Here is a 24,726-nt window from a genome sequence, read left to right as displayed (position 1 = left end):
GCACCTCCTTCACTGTGAAGGAGTTTTCATTGCATACAAACATGATTTAGAGACTTCCATGCCACTCTAATAAAATCCAATTCCTAATGTGACTCTTAATTCATGACAACCGGCTAAGTGACATTAATTTTACTATATGTATCTATATATGATCTTCTAATATCTATCATATAAAATCAGAATTTTTTTTTTTGTTTTTTTGTTTTTAAATAATGCTGACGTGGAAAAAGAATCTGAAATAAAAAGAAAAAGAAAATAGTGATGACGTGGAAAATTGTGGGAGTTTTAGAGGCTTCGGTTATATATATATTGATTTGGAATATTAATATTAGAGGTTGACAATGATGCATTATTAGCATTAATTTTTTATTTTTTATTTTATTCAATAATAGATATTTATAATCAAGAGTTTTGTAAGTCAATTGACACGTTTTAATATTTTCAAGGTCTGACTGAGATTAGACCAATTTTTTATTCTATCCACATTGTATATATATTTTTAAATCTATTTATTCTTTTCACATAATTCTATACCTAATAACTTCATAATGCTATATATAAAAATTCTAAAAATAAAATAAAATACAAAAACTGTAGTTAAAAGTTCAAATCCATGTTTAGTATTACATTAATAAAAAAACTAAAATAATGGTTAATCAACATCTTGCACTAATATTTAGCGAAAAAAGGGTGAGACAATTATTGGTGTCTTGGTTAAGGATTTTTATTTTTATAATTACTTGGTTAAGGTTGAGGTAGCATAAAGATGTGAGATCTTTTCCTTTAAAAAATTGCCATTTTGAAAAAGTATTAAAAAAAGAAAAGAAAAGGAGATTTGTTAAACAATCACGTGATAATGAACGATAACTTTGAGTCTTCAACTTTGTAAATAATAAAATTTTTCCCAACACCACATTAACTTAGCTAAGGCACAAAGTTTATTACTAATAGACTAATCACACACATGCTTTGGTGGTAGTTTAGGTAAGGCACAAAACAGTAGATTGTTGTTGTTTCACACGTGTATTACATTTATGCATGCATGCCAAGTGTGTCCCAAAGTTAATAAAACATTAAAAATTAATAAAATTCTATCATTCAAAAAAAAAAAAAAAAAAAAATTCCACAGGTTGTGTTAAAGAGTAGCAGCTCTTTAAAAAATAAATTTTTTTCATGGATTAAGTTAAAGACATCAACTGATCCAAGTTGTTGGTGAGACTAATTGGTGTGTGGATGGAGTTATTAGCAGCATATGAGTTATCTCTGTAACTATGGGGTGGAGTTATTTGAGAGGAATAAAAAGCTCTCATGTATGTATTGTGGCGTTATCTTTTGTATGAAAATGAAGATCTCTAGCTTTTTACTATGAATGAATAAAAGAGAAGTTGTCTTCTCAAAAGTTTCCTTTTTTTTTTTTACTTGCCTTGTTCTTCTTTTCAATGTTCTCAAGTTTGTATGTATACATATGGCTTCACTATATAATCATTCCAATAGAAACTACAATTTTTCTACATAAAACTTGAAAATTGATGTGGCGATGAATTTGATTGGCGGGCTTTATCCACTTAATAATTAAATATTTGTAATATATATATATATATATATATATATATATATTGGTGATTCGTGACACATCAATTTATAGGTTCTATATAAAACGGAAACTTTACAACATTGATGTGTCACTAATCACTAAAAGTTATTAACACATTCATTTATTATGTTTTGAAATCCATTTATAAGTTCTATGTAGAACAGAAATTTTACAAAATTGATGTCACTAATCACTAAAAGTTATTAAACATTCATTTATTATTTCTATGTAGAACAAAAATTTTACAAAATTGATGTCACTAATCACTAAAAGTTGTTAAAACATTAATTTATTATGTTTTGAAATCCACCGATCACATTTATTGCCACATCTGATTGTGAAAGTTATGCAATAAAATTTGTAATATCCTTGCATTACTCATTTCTTATATTGTGTTTAAAATTTAACGACTTAATTTGTAATAACACTAATATCAATATGTAGTAAATATTTGTGATATACTTGGTGAGCAATTCTGATTCCTCTCATAGGAAGAAGAATGGATTCCACAATTAATTTAATTAGTAAAATTACTATTATGTGAGCAAAAGGATCATTGCTCTCCAATATTTGAATACTTAGTAATGTATATAACAATTGCGAAATAAAAACAACAATTACAACATGCGTGGTAGGAACAAAAAGACAAATTAATTAAGCACATCTTTAAAAATAAAAATAAAAAGGTTTGTTGCATAAAGAATATTTACCTTAGTACATTACCAAAGACATGAGAAATTATTAGAATCTACTAGGGCACCACATGATTGTACTGAAGTGCTCCTCTCAACCAATAATTTATTTTTGCCATTTGATCATTTGGTTGAAAACAGATTTAACCACAAAATTAGAACACTAGTTAGAAAGAAATTTTACTAAATAGGAAAAATTAAATTCAAACACCTAGTTTTCAAAAGTCGAAATTAATTTGAAATTGAGACAGGACATGCCCACTTCAAGTTTCATGATTGACATTTCAAAAGTGAAATAGATTGGCTAGTTTTGGATTGGTGGTGGGGAGAAACGGGTTTAAGGGTTCAGGTTCTTTTATGAGATAACACAACGAGATGAAGGTTCTCGATAAGGTGTTTTTTTTTTTTTTTTTTTTTTTTTTTTTTTTTTTTATAGTATATATATACATACACACACATACACACACATATATAGATATACACACACCACAAGATATTTGGATATTTTCAACAGTTAAAACCGTAGAAAAAAGTACTAAAAACTGTTGAAAAAAGTATTTTCGACAGTTGGAGTAACCGTAGAGAACCATTATTAAAAACCATGTCAAGAATATTTTTCTACAGCCTATGAAACCGTTGGAAAAAGTTTTACACCTTTATCAACCTGCACTCAACTGTTGATAAAGGGTATCTTGACATAAGTTTCAACGATTTGTAACCGTTGAAATAAGTATTTTCCATTCAAAAAAAAAATTGGATGTGCTCCTGCACATTGATCAAAATTTAATATCCACATTCAAAATATAAACATTAATAATGAGCAATTTCAAAATTTTACTACTATAATATAATTTACAAAATAAAAAATATCTTGGACATATTGCCTCAAATTTACACAATATGCATTTGTTTTGGCCAAAGCAAATGTGCAGTATGAACAAAAACAACTTAAGTTTGCCCCACATTCACATTTTCCAACTGCTCCTCACCAGCTCCAGTTACCTATAATAAGTAAATTGCATACCAAAACAACTTAGATTTTGTATACAAAACCACTTTAGAGAAAAGAAAATACCTTTACTTTAGAAAAAGAACAATACACCATGTGAATAAGACCTTTACTCTAGAGAAATTTTAATTACTTACTAGCCTGAACACGCGCTCACGTACGTGCTCAAAGGCTCTTCTATTTTTTGGGTAAAGGTTAAGTTAGAGCATCCATTATAATTTCTGATTATTACATTTTCCAATCACAAAAAAACCTAGGGGTGTGATGAAAGATTATTTCGCCACACATAATACTCATCACACCCCTAGGTTTTTTTTTTTTTTTTTTTTTTTTTTTTTGTTGTGATTGAAAAATGTAATAATTAGAAATTATAATGGATGCTCTAAATTAACATTTACCCAAAAAATAGAAGAGTTTCTGAGCATGCGTGTGAGCGCGTGTTCAGAGGTTAGTATTAATAAAATTAAAATGTAAGGGTGTAAAGGGGATTCTTGAATAGATATAAATAAAATAAAATAAAATAAAATAAAATAAAACAAATGTTAAGGGATGGAAGAGGAGGAATCCTTTTTTTTATTTTTTATTTTTTTTTAAGAATCAGAAGAGGGGGAATCAGTTTAATTAATTTGTACTAATATTACAGTTACTAAATTCTAAACTAACTAAAAATTCTGCTTTATCTCTAACTCTTTCATCTATGTACTCCTTAATCCTTACCATTTCCCTTAAAATTATTAGGCGCTTAACCAAACAGTTTGGAATTTGGATAACTACCTCCAAATTCACCACTTTATCTATCAGTATGTGATAGACTAAAATATAACAAAATTGCTACTTGCAGAGTTATCGAAACTACATATTTACATTAATTTTGGTTTAGTTTTGTTTGTAGGCTGACTTGGTTGCTTAGTGGATTGCTAATAATTGTTTTTAGGATTGTTGTGTTTGTTTTATCTCAACATCATTTGTGTTTAAGTTTTTGTGATAATCTTGGTTCTTAGAGATAGTTGAATGTATTTGCATATTCACATAATAATCACATGTTTGATATTCTATAGGTTTCCTCTAGATCCTAATGCTGAAAAAGTAGTGCCATTTAGCAAAAATAAAAGATGTAGTGCCAGAGAAAAAGAAAAAGTTAATAATTCACATGCATTATAATTTAGAGTTACTATATTTTTCAATTGTAAAATAAATAAATAAATAAAATCCAGTGATGAAAACTTATTTCACCTACATTCCTAATACTCACCACCTATATCTTGCACGCATAATACTAACCACCTATGGGAAACCAGTGACACGGGCAAGTTGAACCCATCAACCAAACTCACATCATAGTAATGTAAGTTTGATTTAGAGGTTCCAAATGTCATTTCATCAACTGTGGCTGGAGGGACTGCACCAATGCGTTGGCAATGCAAAAGGCCAGCACAGTCACTAGTTTGGCATGAACCTTTGCCAATATCTTCATCAAAGCAACAACCTTGTTTGCCCCATACTCTTTCAGACCATCTTTCCAGAACTTCAAACACTACTTCTTCATCACTATTGAGATGAAAGCCACCATCTATTGGGGTTAAATGGCCTATAGTGGCAAGAAGTTTAAGCCATATATGTCCCATCTGCAAAACAAATTAACAATAGGCAACGATGTAAGTTTTTCAACTATACTATACATAGTTGAAGGGTTTTAAAGATTGCCATGTTGTGAGAGAAAATAGTGTACCTGTGAAGGAAAGGGAGTAGAGAATGTAGAAGAAGAATTTAATTAAGGAAGTTGGCATTTTGTTCTTAATTTGTTTTGAATAGGAACTGATTGCTTGCACTTTTGTGTTTTGAGAAAGTGACCATACAGGGAGAGTGAGAGTGGTGAAGTGGGTTCCTTCTTTTTTGCCACCATGAAATGATACATCTGTAGAATAAAGCAAACTGTATGATGTTTTAAAAAATTAATTACATTTCTAACTGGGAACAGGTTTTTATTATTATTATTATTATTACATATTCAGATAAGGGGAGCAGGTTTTTTCTTTAATAAAAAGTATAGACTTATTAAAGGTTAAAAAAAAAAAAAAAGCGAATTTTTTATTTTTTGAAATCGTGAGATTAGGTGTTGGAGCATTTCAAATACCATGAATAGGGAGTGTTCCTATTTTGTAGGTAACGTTTTAGTGCAAGTTAGACATGTATTTTTACCTGTCTATTCTTAAGTTTTGTCTCTACTTAAACTTAGAGGTGCTAGGGGTATTTTGGAACAAAAAAAATCTGGTCCAAACAGATGCAGCCCCTTAAATAGTAGTATAGATTATGAAGCAAGAGCATGGGATTTAACATATGAGTAAGCCAAATCTGTGGACCTATTAACTAAACTATGGACCATTTATTTTAACAAGCCCATCACCTAAATTACTAGCCCAAAGAAAGTACAACCCAACAATTAGCCCATAGACTAGAACATTAGTGCTTAAATCTCTTATGGTAATGTTTACTATGTTCACTCCACAACCCCAACCTAAGAGCGTCCAGAGCAGTGAAGCTAAAAATTTAGCTATTTGGCACCATAAAAAGTTACTTTATCTATTTTACCTACTCACTTTACAAAACATCCAGCAGCAGTAGATCTATTTTAGCTTTTAACACAATAAAATAATATAAATATCACAATAAAATAATATATTTACTGTAATAAAATAATATATCTACTACAGTAAAATAATATATCCACTACAATAAACAATAATCACAACCACCGCAACCGCTACCACCCCCATTACCACCGCCACCACCGCCGCCGTCACCAACTCTTCTACCACCGTCACTGAGAAAAAACTTTTGAGACATAATTGTAGGTCATATTGAATAAGCTTATAGGTCAGTACCAGCTACGGCAATTGCTGCAATGATTTTTGGCATTCAAGTCTTTAACACTTTGTTGTTGATGGGTTTTGCTTTTGCAAAAAATAAGCAGTCCATGTGGTAATCCACGAAATCTGAAAAATAAGGTCAAGTTTAATGAAAGATTCATGTTTGTCACAACTAGCAAGGCTAAGAAGGCCACTTTTACCATGTCAGCAACAAATCGTTTTTTGATTAATGTACATCTGATTCTAAGGAAAAATTGATGGTTTCAGTTTTCAAATTATGTCTTCAGTGCATAAAAGGCAAGAGAAGCAAAGCAAAATAACCTTCAACATTTATCATCATGTTCACTTTGCAACTAGAGATAACAGCAGCCTTGACAATTTGGTGGTTACAACTTGCTACTCCAAATATTAAGAATATGTTAAGGGTATATCAATGTACTCAAATAGTCAAATTCACATTATAATCAAGCATTTTGATACTAATAACTATGGAAAAACTATATCTTGTAACCAGGGGCGGAGCTAGGATTTTTTGTTTGGGGGGGCCAAATTTTGTTACTAATATATTAGTTTCGAGTCAAGATAAACCATAACACTCAGGCATAAACGCACATACATAAATATAAACATTAATATTTTGATACTAGAGTAGGTCATAATTTATAAATATATTGTATAAAAAATTAATAACTTTCATATTTGTATATTCGCAAGATAATTTTTTAGGGGAATTTATCATCTTTTAAACTCTAATATTATACAAAAACTGCCTAGTTTGATATTAAACATGTAAAAAAAACGAATTAGAGAAAACAAAAACTACCTTGTCTTTATAACTACTAGATCAATTGAAAATTTCTATTGATTTTTAAGAGCATCATTGAACTAACTCAAACATTTGGGAGGGCCAAGTTCTATTTTTTAGCTAAATATTTAAATTTTTTAATACTTATATATAATATAAAATAATTTTTTAAAATTTTGGGGGGGCCATGGCACCCCCAAGCCTTGCTGTAGCTCCGCCCCTGCTTGTAACGTATTTACTTCTTGACCCAACAAAATCAACTGCAGTAAAATAAGTAATCTGAATTAGACACCATGCACGGAGAGAGTTTGCCTCGTTCCAATTGAAAAAATTCTCTCCAAATACAATTAGAAAACAACCGTTGCCAAAAATGGTTTGTAAGTGAAACAAAAATAAAATCAAATAAAGTACTTAACCATCTGAATTTCTTTCTATTTAAAGCCACATTTCTCATAGAATGTTTTATTCTCCAAACTGCAGTCAAGAATCACCTTATAACATTCCATCAAATGAGCATGCTCTGTGAGGAACGCGATAATTTTCTTGCCTAATTTCAACCCTCGAGCATTGGAGTCAACCACAACATCTTCAATGTGCCCAACTTTGCCACAATTCCTCAAAAACATTTTCTCAATGAAAATGCTCCCAGTTGCAATAATTTTTCTATGTTAAGGACATATTTTGTGTAATTTGTTAATCCTTTGACAAAACGCACTTTACTTGTATTTGGGTAGATCTAGGATGTGTTCAATACTTCAAGAAACCTTGTTTCAAGGTCAAGTGTTGAAGTCATCAAGTCTGTCCAAGAAACAAGTGAAGAAGTGCTGAGTTTTTAAAGCTCGATAGCTGCTTGACACCTCTCAACAGCTAGGCTATCTATCGAGCCTCTTAAGGTGTTTCTTATCGTAATCTCAACACCTTCTTGATAGCTGGTCGGTCGATCGAGAAAGTTCCTGTCCCCTCGATAGCTTCTTGACATCTGGTGAATCGATTGAGCCTCATCTCTTGTGTCTGATGTTTTAATCCTCGACACTTGGCTCTACACCTGCTCGACACCTTATCTGTCGAGCTTTACGAAATTCAGTTTTTCATATCTGATTTTCGGCCCATGTTTATGTATTTGTATAGGGTTTCTTTTCTCACAACCCTAGACCTATAGAAGGCTTATTTTAAAGGCCGTCACATAAGAGAATACAAGGAGAACATATGAAAAAGGTGACCGAAGCCTTATTCTCTCTGAAAGAAGTTACTGCGTCTTTGCGCCTTAGGGTTTTGTAACCAAGTGCTTCTTGATCTTCATTGTTGATGAAGTGAAGAACTTTCAGCCAACATTCTTTTTCTTCTAGTTGGTGAGTGAGTCACGTATTGGGATTCGTGCAAAGGAGTTAGTCATGTACTGGGATTTATGCATCAAAAGGGTGGCATTCATATATTGAAGAGTTCAAAAGTTTTGAAGTGGTAGAAGGTTTTTGCTGTGAGTTCATTTACGAGATTGTAGAGTCTAGAGATAAAGGTTTTGTACTAGATCTGAAACTTCTCTTTACTATAGTGGATTGTTTTTCGGAAATGTTTCCCCCCAGGTTTTTTACTGTGAAACTAGTTTGTTTCATTAGTTTTCTTGGGTTATCATATCTTGTCTTATTTATTTTTCTACTGTATGATTTTGACATGATATTGATGTTTGTTTGTTTTAACAAGTTTTATTAATAATAAATCTAATTAACAACTTGGATTTAAAACTTGTTAATTCTATCAACTGGGGTCTAAATTTCCCAACATCCCAGAAGATTCATCTTCTATCATAGAAATAATGTGGTCATCTCCAAGGGCGTTGAGCTCCTGAAATCGATCTTCAAAGTCTTTGACAGATACAGAGTCACAAATAGTTAGTTGCCTCAGTAACTCTATGAAACCCTTGTTTTTATCTAAGATCAGTAATTTTCAGACTTGAAGTTTTTACTCTTCACTAGACGAGTTACTGGCATGCATCTTTTTGAAAGTACTTCAGTTTTTTGCCTAACTTATTACACCCTGAAATTTCAGAATTTAGATTTTACCTTTTGAAGTTTGGGGTGTTTGGATTTTACACCTTGACGTTTCAGAACTTAGATTTTATCCCCTATATTTTAGGAGTATTTGGATTTTACTTCCTAAAGTTTTGTGATGTTTGGATTTTACACCCTAAAGTTTCAAAATTTGAGAGTGTAAATTTGAAACAACCCTAAACTTTAGAAGGTAAAATCTAAGTTTTGAAACGTCAGGGTGTAAAGTTCAAACACTTTAAATTTCAGGGGGTAAAATCCAAATTATGAAACTTTAGAGTGTAAAATCCAATCACCCCCAAACTTTAGGGGTATAATTCGCAATTTACCTTCATTGCTGTACACTATAGCAATGAAGGTAAAAATTTTACCTCTAGCTCCACTATTGCAACACTCTTTTTTATATGTAGTGATGCTAATTAAAAATAGCTTTTTAGCACCACCATTGCTAGTGCTCTAACACGTCTCTCTTCTCTTTCTTTTTATTTTACCGGAATTAGTTCCTTTAATTATTTCCTTTTAACAATATTCAATATTTGTCCTAGCTTACAAACATTTAGAACCAAAATTCATACAAAAAATCAAGCATAGTTAATAAATTATTTAAAATGTAAGTTACCAAAAAATAATTATACATTTAAAATAAAACATGACCAAAAAGAACAATACACCATGGTTGCTGATCATACCTTGCTAGTGGCTATAAGCATTTCAAATGCTTCTGTTCCATGTTCTTCAAAATAATTTTCTGTTGTGGCTAAAACATCACTTGCCTTTCTAAAGAGCATTTGCTTCTCTTTGTTCCATGTTCTTCAATATAATTTTCTGTAGCTACTATAACATCACCTGGCTTTCTGAAGAGCCTTTGCTTCTCTTTGTTTACCACTACTGCTCTATGTACAACACTCTTTAGCCTTCCATTAGTCCACGCCTACAAAGTAGGTAGTAACTATAAGTGTGTTATTTGAAATAAATACACCAAAAAGTTATTATTTGTTAACCTCAGTAAGATTATTAGTCTTAACAAACAATTTAATTTTTCTAACATTCAAATCTTATTTGTTGCCAATACGAACAAGTGGTAGAACTTAAACCCTAGATCATATAGAATTGAGCAGAACATCTGACATACAAGTGAGAGTGAGTTTCTATCATTCTCTGTAGTTTCTGAATGGGTTGGGGGTAAATGGGGATGGAGCTGTCAAATTTTAAGTGAAGTAGCGATGGGGAAGAAAGTTTGTCCAAACACAAGTACTGAACAATATTGGAAGGGGTCTCATATGGGTGGCACAGGAATGGGAGAGGAGAAATTGGCCCCACCCCATTGTATTCCCTTTTAACCATAGTACTTAACCTAATCTTAATAAAATAATATAGAAATTTCTTAAATTTCAAAACTATTTCCTAGAGTACCATTTGCCTATCTCAAATTTCATGTGCGTGTAAACAAGCATGCATGTATATTTGGGATTTTCTTTAAGTAAAAAAAAAAATGTCCCTACAATATTTGGAGCAATTACAAATTAGTCATAAAACAGTGTACAAAGACAACAAGTCTGTCTTGCATTAATGTGCTATGTGCAAGAATTAAGAAATTACCAAAATTCAATGCATTTCTTATTACCTCATGGGAAAGGTTGCCAACATAGATAGTAGTGTGTGCTGGATTGTTTTCAGGAGCCTCCTCATTGATCTACAAAACAAATAAAACATAAGAAACTAACTGTCAAAATCCAGATATTCCAAACCAATTCTAGTCTAGCATACTTTAAATTAGAGCACATGCTTTGGGATACAACAGGAAATAATTCGAATTTAATGAAGCCACATAATATATGAGCTTATCTCTTCTAACACAACCTGATATCAGTTATGATACTTCTAAAGTTCTCGTGAGCCTACTGAGCTATGAAATTTCTTAAGACATATCATGGACGTGAAGAAAAGGAGACTTCTTACTCCAAAGCCCTTTATTTTACATTAGAAAACCATTCCATATATTAAGTTTTGCGAAAAGGATTTTATGTGGGAAGTGAACATCTGGAGCCTAGATTTTATAGAAATCCATAACTTGGTGACCTCTGCAATGGTTGTGGATAAATGTGATGGCTTCTACAATTTGAAAATTATAGAAAGCCATATAGTGGCTAATCTTAAATACAACTATACTCTTCACAATGAAATATTTAATGCACTACGCATATGATTATTGCACTTTAAAAAATAAGTTTTAGCTATTAGAGGTTTCCACTAGCAGTAAGTTTTAGGCGACTAACAAAATTTCAAAATGGCAATAAGTTTTAGTCCTTTGCCTATCCCCTTTGTAATTGAAACCTATCCAGACTACTCTTCTCAAGATCCTTCTTTTAAGGTACTACTAGCACTAGATTTGGCTGAATTTTCATAAGTTAACTTCTTTGTGTTTATCAACTCAACCAAATCCCATGGGCACTGTAAATTGGGAGATATATTAATGCTGACTCTTGACAGCCAAGTAGATAAGATATAAAATAAAATAAAAATCAAATTAAGATCCGCACAAAGTTGAGATCCTTTTTGCAAGTGCCTTTGGCAATAAAGATCTACCCTCCAAGAAATGCAGTACACTATTAGAAGAAACAAGGAGTATCAAGCATCTTATCAGGCCTATAAAATAAAATGGCAATGACAAACAAAAATTGAACACATCATAGCATAATAACAAAGACAAAAGATTGTCAAGGATAGAATTATCAAGTTTGTTTAGTCATTCCACTTTTCTTTGTCCCATCTATTTCCTCCTCTCCATTTCTTTCATTTCTTTTTATTTAATGGCACTAGGCAACCAAAAATTGCACTGCCTTTCTATTCCCTGTGGGTAAAGCAGCAATTTTATTGGCACGATTTTCTATGAATCTATCTAATACAAAGTTGAAACCCACCTTTTAGAAAAACTCATCTCTCTCTCTCTCTCTCTCTCTCTCTCTCTCTCTCTCTCTCTCTCTCTCTCTCTCTCTCTCTCTCTCTCTCTAAGGCTTTGCCATTTTCTATCTTGCGTTGCTCTTTGTGCTCATGGAAGTCAACAAACCTATTGCACTAGCAAGCCCACCTGGTATTAGTACTGCAAACAACCACGCGCAAAAGCACCATCACTTACATTCCCAAAGCCATAGCCACAGCTACCACCATGGCATTTTCCCCTCCACTTCCATTCTTATACTCATCAAATCCATCATCTTTACTATCCTCCTCCTTGCCATAATTCTAATCATTGTTCTACTCAGAAGACTCAAATCTGCTAAAAACAATGGCGTACTTTTGCCTATTATATTACCAGTATTAAAAAAAAAAAAAATGTGAAAGTAGTGATTTCACCAAGTTTATCTTAGTCTCAACTAGGGATGGGCATACCCATTGGGTAATGGATATCCAACCCTACCCGATCCAAATATTTCGGATAATACCCGGTTCTTAATGGGTAGAGCTCAACCGGGTAGGGTATGGATATTACCCGAATTTTTCGGGTAGGGTATGGATATTATCCATACCCTACCCGAAAAAAAAAAAAAAAAAAAAAAAAAAAAAAAAAAAAACCTAAACTCTCTCACCGTAACTTAGTCTCACACACTCTCTCTCTACCTCTCCAGTCCTCACTGTCACTCTCTCTCTCTCAGAGCTCTCCAGTCTTCGCCTCTCCTCACCGTCACTCTCTCCAGTCTCCGCCTCTCCTCGTTGTCGTTTCCGCCCCTACCTTCCTCCAAATCGCCGATCGCGTTTACAACCTCCTCCACGGTATCTATCTCTCTCTCTTATAGTCTTTGTTTGGTTGCTCAGAAAATTTTGAATTCTAATTTTACTTTTTGGATGTCATATGATTGACTGAGGTGGTGCTAACTTTTGGTTTGGTTGGTCAGAATTGTGAGGGAACATTTTCATACCCATTGGTTTTCCCTCTTTTGCTAGTTTGGCTTCAAAAGAAAATTCTTTTCTGTGGTTATCTGGGTTTGACGTTTTGGGAGGATTTTGTTGATAATTAGCTTTTGTTTCCTTTTCTAGACTGAATTTGTCAACTGGTGAGTTTTTTGTTCTTTGCATGTTGTTTACTTGTGTTGTCTTGTTGAATTTGTTGTCTGGGTGTGTGTTAGATTTTGATTTTAGAGTTTGAATTCAGCTGGGTATGTGTCAAATTTGGTTTTTGATTGAATTTTATCAACTGGGTATGTGTTAGATTTGGTGTTTGATTGCATTAAGGTGTTTGATTCTATATGGGGATATGTCTATTTATAGAGAGGAGTGTAAATGCTATGATTAGTTCATCCATCATCTCCTCATCCACACAGAAGCTTGAAATGACCACATATTTTAAGTGGTAATCTTCAACCCGTGTGCTTTGTTAGTGTTAGTGAGGAGGAACCCAGCTTTTTTATATTTCTTTCACAATTATTGGTGCAAGATCCCCTAATGCACTTATTTAAAAATTTCTGCATTAACTCTTTCTATTTCTTCGCAATGAAGCCACAAAATTAAAGTAGCATAATAGCTTAACATGGTTTACCAAAAAATAATAATAATAATAGCTTAACATGGGTTAATTAATCTAGTGCCCAAAAAGTAAGTCATTACTCGTATTGGCATGGAAACTTTAAGAGGAAGAAGGCATGAATTATCTTTTCCTCCTGTGGTCCTAAATTTTTTCAAACAGTAAAATGGTTTAATAGCAGGCTCCTTCCATTAATGTTGTATAATTTTTTATTTATTTATTGAATGTTGTATCATAATCACTATTCTCAATCACATTATGTTGTATCATAATTACTTTTTTTAACTAATCTTTCTCAAAAGATCCGATTTCTTGCAGTGTAATTGTTGAAGCTCTAAAGGTGGATAGTCTGCAGAAACTTTGTTCATCATTGGAGCCTATTCTCCGGAGAGTTGTAAGATAATTTTTCTTATGAATTTTGCTGTTTTCCATGAAGATTTAGGATAGTTGCTTTTTCATGGGGCTTAAAGACATTGGTTTTTGGAAACTATGTCTTACTAATGTCAATTATGTCTCTCTAGCATTTGATGGTCCAGTTTCTTATTCAAAATTATAAACTAGCTGAAAATGTGTCGGTTGTGTGGTCTTTGTGCTTCCAACATGTTTAGAACTCCTTCGAAGGATTGAAGAAGTGTCTCTGCTGTTTGGTTGGAGTGTTGGACATGCTAAGTGAAATTCTTGTATGTTGATTTATAATTTTGGATAGCTAGGGAATTTCATTAACATAGAGCCCTTGGAATAGTATAACAACAAGATTTTCTCTTGCTGAGCAGCAAAAATGGCTTTGGCTTCTTCTGTAAAAGTGGTTCTAGGCTCAATTGCTTTTGCAATCTTCTGGGTATTGGCAGTTTTCCCAGCTGTTCCTTTTCTACCAGTTGGGAGGACTGAATATGATGCAATTGATCTTCAAATCCTTGGTCTTCTCTTTGGGACCATGGTTGTCAGTGAACATGATGATACAATGAAGGAGCTATTTGTCAACTCAAAGTTATAAACTTCTTATGCTTTCTTTTCTTATTTGCAATCTTTATGTTTTGATATATGAATGTGTTATGAAAGTTTAGATATGGTATGACTCTATTATGATATATAAATGAAACTTTCTTGGTTTCCATTTATCACATTTTTTTTAATGATTAGTTTTTTCTTTTTTAAGATTGGTTAGTTTTTATGTTATAATGTTTTGAATAAAAAAAAAAAAATTAAATGGGTTTCGGGTTCGGGTAGGGTATGGATATCCATGGATAATATGTTCGGGTAAGATTCGGGTATGGATATTATCGGGTATTGATAATCGGGTATCCATGGGTAAAATTTTCGGGTCGGGTATGGGTATACCCGATCCATACCCGATCCATGGCCATCCCTAGTCTCAACATGTCTAATTACCTCATCACCATACCCACGGATCGATTATGCGTAAATCCTAATTTTCAAAATCCTCCAAATACAGGGATTCTAAAATTGAAAAAAAAAAAAAAAAATCAACAGCGCCGAGATCCAATAATCAATCAAATAGATGACAAAGCAAGAAAAATCGCATGGAATTTAGAGATCTAACCAGAAATAGAATTACAAAACTAAAACAGATATAGAAAATCACTTACCGAAGCCTTGAAATTGAAATTTTCCAATTCGAGCAAACGAAACCAAAAGAAATCGATCTACAGACTTAGGTTTTCCTGAGAGAGAGATGAGGGCGTTACAGAGAGAGAGGGGGAGAACAACGCTACTGAAAAAAAAAGAAGAAGGGAGAATCAGAGTAAAAACATAATTTCATAGAGGGAAGTGCGTTCCTGATTTTCTACATTTACAAACCGTGGAAAAAAAAAAAACATAATTAGCAATATCAACATTTATCCACCCGTGGATAAAATTTTCTCAATTAAAATTTATCTCAACAGATATCACAACTTTTGAAATAAGTATACTAATTTCCTTTCTTTAGCTCCATAGTTGCATACAACTGTAGAAAATTAGGGGGTGTTTGGTTTGTGTTTTTAAACAACCATTTTTAGTTTTTAAACAACATTTCACGCATTTCAACGCATTTTTTCACCCATACGTATTTTCACAAATGTTTTCAAACAACAATTTTCAGTTTTTAAACACATGTACCAAACAGGCCCTTAATGCTTCTATCAACATTTTTTAGTAAATGTAGATAAAAATATGTTGAAAAAGCTCAAGTTATTTGTAGTGATCAATTAACCATTGTCCATTTGATCCCTTCTAGGACTCTTAAGACCCTTACGAAGGCTACAATTTGGACAGCCTAAAGACCATTCTAGATAGCACCAGTTACTATTCAGAACAATAAACATGTAACTATTTATGAACAGCATCAGTCACTATTCATGAACAGTTCTAGCACTCAACTACCACAAGCGGACAAAAGACAGAACACTATTCATGAACAGTACCAGCGCTACTTTCCAGAATAGTGACTGGTACTGTTCATGAATAGTGATCTGTCTTTTGTTCGCTTGTGGCGGCTGAGTGCTGGAACTGTTCATAAATAGTGAGTGGTGCTGTTCATGAATAGTTACATATTTGCTGGTACTATTCTGAATAGTGACTGGTGCTATCCAGAATGGTCTATGGGCTATCTAAATTCCTGAATGAAAACAAACTATCTGTTCTGGAGAATTAAGACTGACACGCTGGAGGAGAATGCCACCATAACCTATGTTAGAGGCATCAGTCTGGACAATCTTGAAGGAATATATTGAGGGAATTCCTAAACAAGGGTGTGTCTTGACATATTTTTTGATTTCTTAGACGACTGTGGTATGGGCTGGAGTCCAAGGAGATGGGTTGGTTTGAAGTCTATCAAAAAGGGGTTTGCATTACTACCTGAGATTTTGATAGAAATCTGAAATATAATTGAGAGACGATCCTAGAAATCTCTGAAGCTAGGTTTTGTCTAGGATTTGATCTAGAAACTTATCTGCAAACTGGATAGCACTATCTATGGGTTTGATTACACCATGATGTATATCGAAACCTAAGAATTGAAAAGGGGGTAAGTTACAAGCAAGTTGTGAGGCTAACCGGGGTCATGTGATTACAAAAGTAAAAGCCGACTGGGGCATTACAATTGTAAACTAAACTGAGGGTTGCCATCTGATTACAAGTATTGGGTTGTAAGGAGAAGGTATACAAGGGTTTGCTAAAGATTAGCCTGTGAGAAATCCTAAAATTGGACCTGTCTTCAAAATGGAGCTTTGGCATCCTTATATAGAGTACTGGAAGAAGCTTGGAATCCTCTGAAGATTTGCTAAAATTCCGGAAGGTGAATTTCTTTTACTGAGGGAGAAAATCTTTTCCACTGAAAGCAAACAGTGATTCTAGAAAGTAGTGCTGGTACTGTTCATGAACAGTGTTCTGTCTTTTCTCCACTTGTGGCGGCTGAGTGCCGGAACTGTTCATGAATAGTAACTGGTGCTGTTCAAGAATAGTTACATGTTTGTTGGTACTATTCTGAATAGTGATTGGTGCTATCCAGAATGGTCTATGGGCTGTCCAATAAACTCTAATGTGAAGTATGAAATTTGTTGAATTGTGAGTTGTGTTATTCCATCTCAAAACCAATTAGTGATGAGGAAGATATACTTAAATTTTTTATGGACTTCGACATCACACCACATGGACCTGTTTTTAGAGTGGTTGTAAGGAGTCAAATTGTGACCCAATAATTCCTCCCTCACAATGACACTTCCGTGACTCAAACCCATGACAATGACTCTAATACCATTTAGCAGACTGTAAGCTATGTCATTCCATCTCAAAACTAATTGGTAATGAGAAAGACACACTGAAATCTTTTATGGTCTTTGATAACATATCATGCAGACCTATTTTTAAAGTGATTGTAGAGAGTCAAATTGTGATTCCAACAAAATTGAGTACAGATTGATGCTTTTCGTTACCCATACTCCCCTTCTGAAAGGTTAAAGAATGAGGGAAACATTTATAGTGATTTTGGAAATGATAATCTATCAGTAATTGGTTGCAACTTGTGCCATGCATGCACGATGGGGCTTTTCGCTAGTAGAGAGTTCAGGTCTAAAGAGAGAGGTGAATGAGTAGTTTAGACAGCTGAGATTGATCTTTGTTTTGGTGTTTATATCTCACTGTAAATTTTGTTTATTTTGATAATAAAATTTCTCTTTTGGTATATTGTCATTGGTAATGTTGGGTTGTTTGTTTTTCCTGAGTACACGAGCTATATTTGGGAAGTGTGACATCTTCAGTCTCATTGAGTAACAAGGCAGTTTGTTGGTAATGTTATTTGGTTAACACGCTAGTTTGTTGTTTCTGAGTATATGAGCTGTAGAGACAGTAGAGTGTATAGCATCTATTTTGATTAACACTTTTTTAGAACCCTATATATATACAAGTAAATAGGAAGGGAAAATTGAGATAATAAGATTTTTTTTTTCGTAAAATAATAAGATAAGCTTCTATTATTATTATTATTTTAATGGATAAAGAGAGATTTTATTGCTCATTGGTATATGAAAATTATAAACCCAAAAGCTGTGGACACGTAGCGGCTGCTAGCTTGTCTTAGACTCTCAATTGACAGCAGAACAAAAATATCAAGACTAGAACCTGTGAAAATTTTTTTTTGGCCGTTTCAACTATATGACCGTACTTGTCGTGGGGTACAGTACGTCCAATTCTCGTAGGAAGAACCTGAAAATTGGGAGATAATGCTCCAAAGTCAGGACGGAATTAAGATTCGAAGTAAGGGGGGTAAATATAATTTTTTTGAGAGGGTAAATATAATTTTTCTTAAGTTTATTTTTTAAAATCTTAAATATATACCTACTATTTAATATTTAAAAAAAAAAATTGAGGAGTCTCATATTGTACATGGCTCCGTCCCTGCTCCAAGTCTGCATAATATTACACTATCACTCTAGCTCTATGTTGATATCAGAGAGAGAGAGAGAGAGAGAGAGAGAGAGAGAGAGAGAGAGAGAGAGAGAGAGAGAGAGAGAGAGAGAGAGAGAGAGAGAGAGAGATATGTAAGTTTTAAATCTTTATTAGCTCAGTAAGGAAAAGTAGGAAAGGGAAACTAGAGTCAGACTAAAATATAGCAAAGTTTTCTGCGCCACTACGTGTGTTGTCCATATTTTACTTCACTTCATGGATGACTCTCGCCGCGTCCCTCAACCCAAAGCCTTGTCCTTTATTAGAACTTCCATGCACACAAACACGTAGACACCTGAGTTGGACCTCATGTACAGCTAGCTCCTCATTGCTATTCCCATAATGATGTTATTGACATTTTGGTTTTTGCACCACGTCAATTTGTCACATAGGAGATAGGACACTAGTCACCTTGCATGTTAACATACCAATTAGACAAATGTCCATGCAATGTTTAAGCTAGCTCTTGGGACTATAAGTACTTGACCCTTTTGTGTTATATCTTTCACACCATCCAGGAAAAAAAGAAAAGAAAACCATGATATTCAAGGCTAAGGTTCCTTTGTTTTTGTTCCTTTCATTTCTTTTTCTAGCCTCAGTGCCTTTTACTCTGAGTCATAAGTCTGAGAACTCGAGGTACGAGCAGGAGTCATGTGTGGATAAGTGTCAAATGCATTATGTTGACCTGGACCAATACGTTCAATGTTTGTTGAAGTGCCAGATGGGTCAGAGGGAAGGAGGTCGTGATGTTGATGAGGACAGCACTGAGAACCCTCGTCGTCGTGACCCTGAAAGGCAAAGGCAGGTGGAGTTCCAGTAATGCCTGCAGCGTTGCAAAGAAGAAGGTGATCAAAGAGTGCCGCTAGAGTGTCTGCAACGCTGCGTAGAGCAACAACAACAACAAGGCAGAGGAATGGGACAAGAGGAAAACCCACACAGAGAAAGCAGAGGCAGCGAGGAGATGCAATCACAAAGGAATAATCTTTACTACTTTCACTCACAAAGATTGCAGTCACATTTCAAATCCGAACATGGTCACACTAGATATCTTGAGAGGTTCACAGAAAAATCTGACCTTCTTCGTGGCATTGAGAATTATCGCTTTACCGTTTTCGAAGCAAATCCTAACACCTTTGTTCTCCCACACCACATCGATGCAGAAGCTGTTCTTGTTGTCGTAAATGGTAATTAATATCTCTCTATCATGTTTTTATGAAAGAAAGCTTTAAGATCTCTATTTTTTTTTTTTTTTGAACAATATATAGTGTGAAAATTTGTTGAACATGGTTAATTTTTATTTATTTATTTCTTTTAGGAAAGGCAATTATCAAGGTTGTGCAGAAAAACAGAATAGAATCCTTCAACCTTGAGTGTACAGATGCGTTTAGGTTACCTGCAGGGACTACTGTTTATATAATTAACCGAGACAACAACGAAAGGCTAGAAATTGTGAAGCTCATCCAGCCGGTCAACAATCCTGGCCAATTTAGGGTAACTATATATACTAATTAGCATAGCCTTCTTATCCTTTGTATTTTTCTCTTTTATTATATTTGTTATGCATATGTATAAATTTTGAGTTTGTTTTTTAATAGGGATACTATGTTGCTGGTGCTCAAAATTCTGAATCATATTTAAGGGCATTCAGCAATGAAATTCTCGAGGCTTCTCTAAATGTATGTAAGCTTTTTCTTATTCATTTTTTTAAGTGAAAATTTTAGTTAATCTACTAGCAAATAATTCATCTAAATACTAATTAAATAGGGGTATCACTGTATTATTAACAGACCAACAGAGATCAGTTGCAAAACTTCTTTAGACAACAGAAGGACAATGATGGCCACATAGTCAAAGCCTCACAAGAGAAGATCATGGCATTAAGTCAACATGCCATGTCTAGCAGCAGGAGAGGTCGCTCCTCTGGGGCTCCGATTAGTTTGCAAAGACAAAGGCCTTTATACTCAAACCAGTTTGGACGGTTTTTTGAGGCTTCCCCTGAGGAGCATAGGCAACTGAAAGACATGGATGTCTTGGTCGATTATGCTGAAATCAAACGAGTACTACACATCTCTATTGCAATTAAACTATATGGGCATTAATTTTCTTAAAAATTAGTATTGCTTTCCTATAGTTGATGTTGTTCTACTAAATTATTATGCAGGGAGCTATGATTGTGCCCCACTACAACTCAAGGGCCACAGTTATTGTGTATGTGGCAGATGGAACTGGGAGCTTTGAAATGGCTTGCCCACATCTTTCAACGCAAGGCCAAGAATACCAGGACAGAAGAGAGCAAGAGGAAGAAGAGAGTGGTGGACAATATCACCGCGTCACTGCTCGATTATCGCGTGGAGATACTTTTATTATCCCGGCAGGTCATCCAGTTGCTGTCATTGCCTCTCAAAATGAGGACTTGCGCTTAATTGGGTTTGGTGTCAATGCCGAGAACAACCAAAGGAACTTCCTTGCAGGTAAGTCTCATCTTTTGAAAGCAACATTTGCTAATACAAGATATGTTGAAAATGTAACATTGTGCAATGATATTTTTTAATAAATGTAGGGCAAGACAACATAATTAACCAGTTGGAGAGAGAGGCAAAGGAGCTTGCCTTCAATATGCCTGCAGAGGAGATAGACCAATTGTTCAGAAAAAACCCGACTGAGTCTTACTTTATGCCTATAGATAGGCAAAGTGATGAACGAAGACAAGGGAGAGACCAACTATTGACATCAATTTTGGACTTTGCAGCTATCTTCTAAGTAGTAACGGAAATCAAGTCAGTGGAGGAGAGTGTATGTTATGTAATATATATCAAATAATGTAAAGATGAGTAAGGGACTTAGGGTAAGCCTTCTACTGTGGCAATAGCTTTTGTATGAAAATGAAGCTTTCTAGTATTAATGAATAAAAGAGAAGTTGTGTTCTCAACCTTTTCTCTTTCGTCCTTCTTCTTCGTTTTTTTTTTTTTTCACTCAGCTTGTTTTCTCCTTCTACAATTTTTTGAATTTTGTATGTACGTAGATGCCTTCACTATATATGTAATCATTCCAACAAATTATGAAAGCGCTAGATACTCTATACCTATAGAAATAACAATAAGAAAGATAAATTTCTATAAGACAATATTAATTTCTTATTGAAGGTAATAGAAGAGTACGTGAAATAGAGAAAAAATTATATTTGAAATACTATTTTTGGATTTAACAAAGTCCAGATTTCTTTACATATGTGCTTATGAGAGTTGCATTTCTCTCATAAACCAATTTATCTATCTCCGTTTAATTATATAAATATATTGATCTCCGTATAATTATGATCATAAGTCCTCACAAAATATAATTTGATCTTACTTTGTAAATATGAAATTTCAAAGATACTAATTTTCAAGGAAATAATTTTCTCAAAAATAATTTGAAACAAAATTAAAACATATTAAAAATAAGAAAGATATCCTTACTCCTCAATGCTAGAAATTACTCTAGAAGAGGTGTTCTATTAAAAAATTTATAATAATAATAAATAAATAAAACTTATATAGTTAATGGAAATCTAATTTTTAGAAGGCATGAAACATGAGTCCAATATGCAGTATGCCAACTCAATCTGAACCTATGTGGATAGGATTAAATTAGTTTCTACACATATGATAGATTAAATTTAGATGAAAAACTCTTCAACCCAACCCATATACACTCTAAATATTGTATCTAGTGTCACCCAGGGTTCGGGACCTTATCTTAAACTTTGGGTCCATATGAGACGATATTCTTGTTCTTTTTTGACTTCAACCCCATTCTGCGCTAGTCACTTCATTTTACTACCAAGTGGATTTTATTAGGATTTGTTTTTTATATAGTAAATTGTAGAATCAACACTTCATTTTTGTTGCTACCGTTCCGATAGATTTACTTAATGAATTTCATGTAACTAATTAAAATACCACTTAGAATGACCAATTATGTTGTGTTTTACTAACTAGGTGCACGTTTGAATGAAGTTGATTCTCAAATTGAAAAAAAAAAGAAAAAAACGTTTGAGTGCAGTTTCTTGCTAATTACTTATTGTTTATTCGCCAAAATTTAGTTAAAGTATAGTTTTATTTAGAAAAAAGTGAGCTAAGCTACACATAAACGAACGGGGATATATATGAACTAAAAAACTTGATGGCAAGCAGACCCCTGTCCTCTTTTCTCATGTAATTACCAGTAGTACTATGACATGTAACTTCAAATTAACGATCCCTTGTCAAATGAATTGCTAAAAATGAAAGTTAGATGCTCATTTATACTGAATTGCTTTTACGAGACAATGAATCCAGTATAATAAAATGCCAAAAAAAAAAAAAAAAAAAAAAAAGAAAGAAAGAAGAAGCAATTTAAACAATAATCTGTCACCAAATTTAAATATTAGTTGGCAATATTGCCATTTGCAAATAGGAGAAGGGATATTTTAACCCTACATGCCTCTGTTGAAAATAGAAAAAAAAAGAAAGAAAAGAAAGTGTAACAAATTAAGTTACAAAAATCTAAATCTCTTAATAATTTAGTGGCATTATTTGTTCACTATTCTTCTTTGTGAGAAGAATTAATTAGTGTTCATATTTTTCCTCTTCTATTGTTATAGCAACCGAATTACATTAGAAAAGGGAAAAACAAATATGTGCAAAGCTAAGTCATTGAATTAAGTATAAAATCAATTTCTTGGCATGAAAATGTTGTCTTTTGTGAGTGTTCATGAGAGAATAAAAAAATTTTATCTCACTTTTTGTGTTCTATTTTAAATTCTATCAATTACAATATGTCATTTATAGCATTTTTTTTTTTTTTTTTTTTTTTTTTCATTTTAAACTTTGATTATATTATAAGAAAAATTAAAGGAATATATATGCTGCAAGTTTTGATTAATAGAGTATAAATTAGTGGAACACACAAAATGTGGGACACAATATTTTTACTCTTTTACAAATGCATTCAAACACTACACACCTCCATGCATGCACAATTTTTTTTTTTTTTAAGAAAACAAGTTTTGAGATAGAAGAAGGAAGATGAATCTTGGACTTGTTACAATTGTTATATTATCATTAATTTTTTTGTTACTTGTTATACAGGCGAGGAGATATTACATTCATTTCTCACATTCATTCTCAACTCTCAATAAGTTCCATCACTTGTGCCTTTCCTGAGGTTTCCATATCTTAGTTGTTCTTGGGATCCCATATCTTGTATCCGTTAAGTGTGCCTTTAGCTTCGTCGACGTCGAGATTTTTCAGTCCATCTATTGTGCCTTTCGATATGTCAATCTTGCCACCTAGTTTGGCTGCATAGGAATATATATACCCGCTAAGACTAAGAGCTGTGTAGGAAATACTTTAACGCTTACAACAAATATATGGACATCTCTAAGTTGTCGCTTATATCTAGAATTGAGTAAAAATCTTGGTCAGTTGCTAATTGGAAAAAGCATCTCATGAGACTGGTTTATGGAGTGTTTCACTCAAAAGTATCTCATGAGACTAGTTTATAGAGTGTTTCGCTCATATTTGATGAACTCTGCACACCTATAGAAATTATGCGTTGCAAAAGGAGCACTTCATAACTCTGTTTTGTAAAATATGTTTTCCATCAATTGGGTCACAGAAATGAAAAGGATCAAAGTTTTAAAAATAAAATAACGTAACACTAGTAGTAGTTTAGATAAGGAAAAATGATACAGGTGATATTGGAAAATGTTTTAAGATTATAATTGCAAAATCCAATCCCTCAAAAAAAAAATTGAAAAATTGAATGAAAACCTTTATGGTTCAGTTCAGCAAACAGATCTTTAAAAAAGTAGTATCACCTTAAGAAAAATTTTAATGTCTTAAAAAAAGAAGTTTTAGACTTTTAGTGCTTTACAATTATTGTTTAATATATATCTAAATACTAAATAGAACTAAGTAGTACTTAAAAAAAGAAGAAGATGAAGAAGAATCAAATTAAATATATTAATTAACCAAGTAAAACCATGAAGTGAAAAATCTCATACGTACCAACTTTTTCCAAAGCTTCACATCCCTCGTCGCAGTACTTCTCACAGAGTGAATAGCTCTTCTTTTCTGGCAAACAACCTTCGTTGCACGGATTAAAGCAAGCCTTGTAAATATCCTCTGTAGCCTTAGTTGCTGGAACCGCAGCTACAAGGACAAAGCAAATGAACAATGCTACAACTTTGTTTGCCATTTTTATCTCCTCAAATCAAGTACAAATACACTCAC

The 24,726-nt window shown here is 33.2% G+C and overlaps 2 protein-coding genes, 1 long non-coding RNA gene and 1 pseudogene across 3 annotated transcripts; 1 reads left to right on the top strand and 3 right to left on the bottom strand.

Moving 5' to 3' along the window:
• Positions 1 to 3,234: 3,234 nt before the first annotated feature.
• On the bottom strand, positions 3,235 to 4,920 carry LOC126690367 (thaumatin-like protein). Its single transcript, XM_050385472.1, has 2 exons — positions 4,591 to 4,920; positions 3,235 to 3,288 (listed from the first exon to the last, which is right to left on the bottom strand). The coding sequence occupies exons 1-2, from the start codon at positions 4,918 to 4,920 to the stop codon at positions 3,235 to 3,237; spliced, it is 384 nt and encodes a 127-aa protein (XP_050241429.1).
• Positions 4,921 to 6,006: 1,086 nt separating this feature from the next.
• Positions 6,007 to 15,501, bottom strand: LOC126689481 (uncharacterized). The gene is made up of 5 exons (XR_007644534.1): positions 15,136 to 15,501; positions 11,550 to 11,615; positions 10,634 to 10,702; positions 9,699 to 9,940; positions 6,007 to 6,288 (listed from the first exon to the last, which is right to left on the bottom strand). It is a non-coding gene; the product is annotated as an uncharacterized LOC126689481 (long non-coding RNA).
• On the bottom strand, positions 7,197 to 9,691 carry LOC126689480 (glucosamine 6-phosphate N-acetyltransferase-like; annotated as a pseudogene).
• A 3,506-nt stretch (positions 15,502 to 19,007) lies between the features above and the next one.
• Positions 19,008 to 21,255, top strand: LOC126690366 (vicilin Jug r 2.0101). Its single transcript, XM_050385471.1, has 7 exons — positions 19,008 to 19,217; positions 19,299 to 19,653; positions 19,785 to 19,960; positions 20,065 to 20,145; positions 20,257 to 20,526; positions 20,631 to 20,940; positions 21,030 to 21,255. Exons 1-7 carry the CDS (start codon positions 19,008 to 19,010, stop codon positions 21,227 to 21,229), a joined length of 1,602 nt encoding a protein of 533 aa, XP_050241428.1. The 3' UTR covers positions 21,230 to 21,255.
• The last annotated feature ends 3,471 nt before the right edge of the window (positions 21,256 to 24,726 follow it).

This window comes from Quercus robur, chromosome 6 (genome assembly GCF_932294415.1).
Source record: "Quercus robur chromosome 6, dhQueRobu3.1, whole genome shotgun sequence".
Lineage (NCBI taxonomy): Eukaryota > Viridiplantae > Streptophyta > Magnoliopsida > Fagales > Fagaceae > Quercus > Quercus robur.
The sequence above is the reverse complement of the archived record's forward strand: the minus strand, read 5'-3'. Positions and strand labels throughout refer to the sequence as shown.

Bases quoted from the DNA above. Each gene is read 5' to 3' on its own strand.
- LOC126690367 (XM_050385472.1), bottom strand. From the start codon at position 4,920: ATGGGACATATATGGCTTAAACTTCTTGCCACTATAGGCCATTTAACC. The intron at 3,289-4,590 runs GTTTCCCATAGG...TACTTATTATAG, and splicing joins TCAACTTGCCCGTGTCACTG to GTAACTGGAGCTGGTGAGGA.
- LOC126690366 (XM_050385471.1), top strand. From the start codon at position 19,008: ATGATATTCAAGGCTAAGGTTCCTTTGTTTTTGTTCCTTTCATTTCTT. The intron at 20,146-20,256 runs GTATGTAAGCTT...TATTATTAACAG, and splicing joins TTCTCGAGGCTTCTCTAAAT to ACCAACAGAGATCAGTTGCA. The intron at 20,941-21,029 runs GTAAGTCTCATC...TAATAAATGTAG, and splicing joins CCAAAGGAACTTCCTTGCAG to GGCAAGACAACATAATTAAC.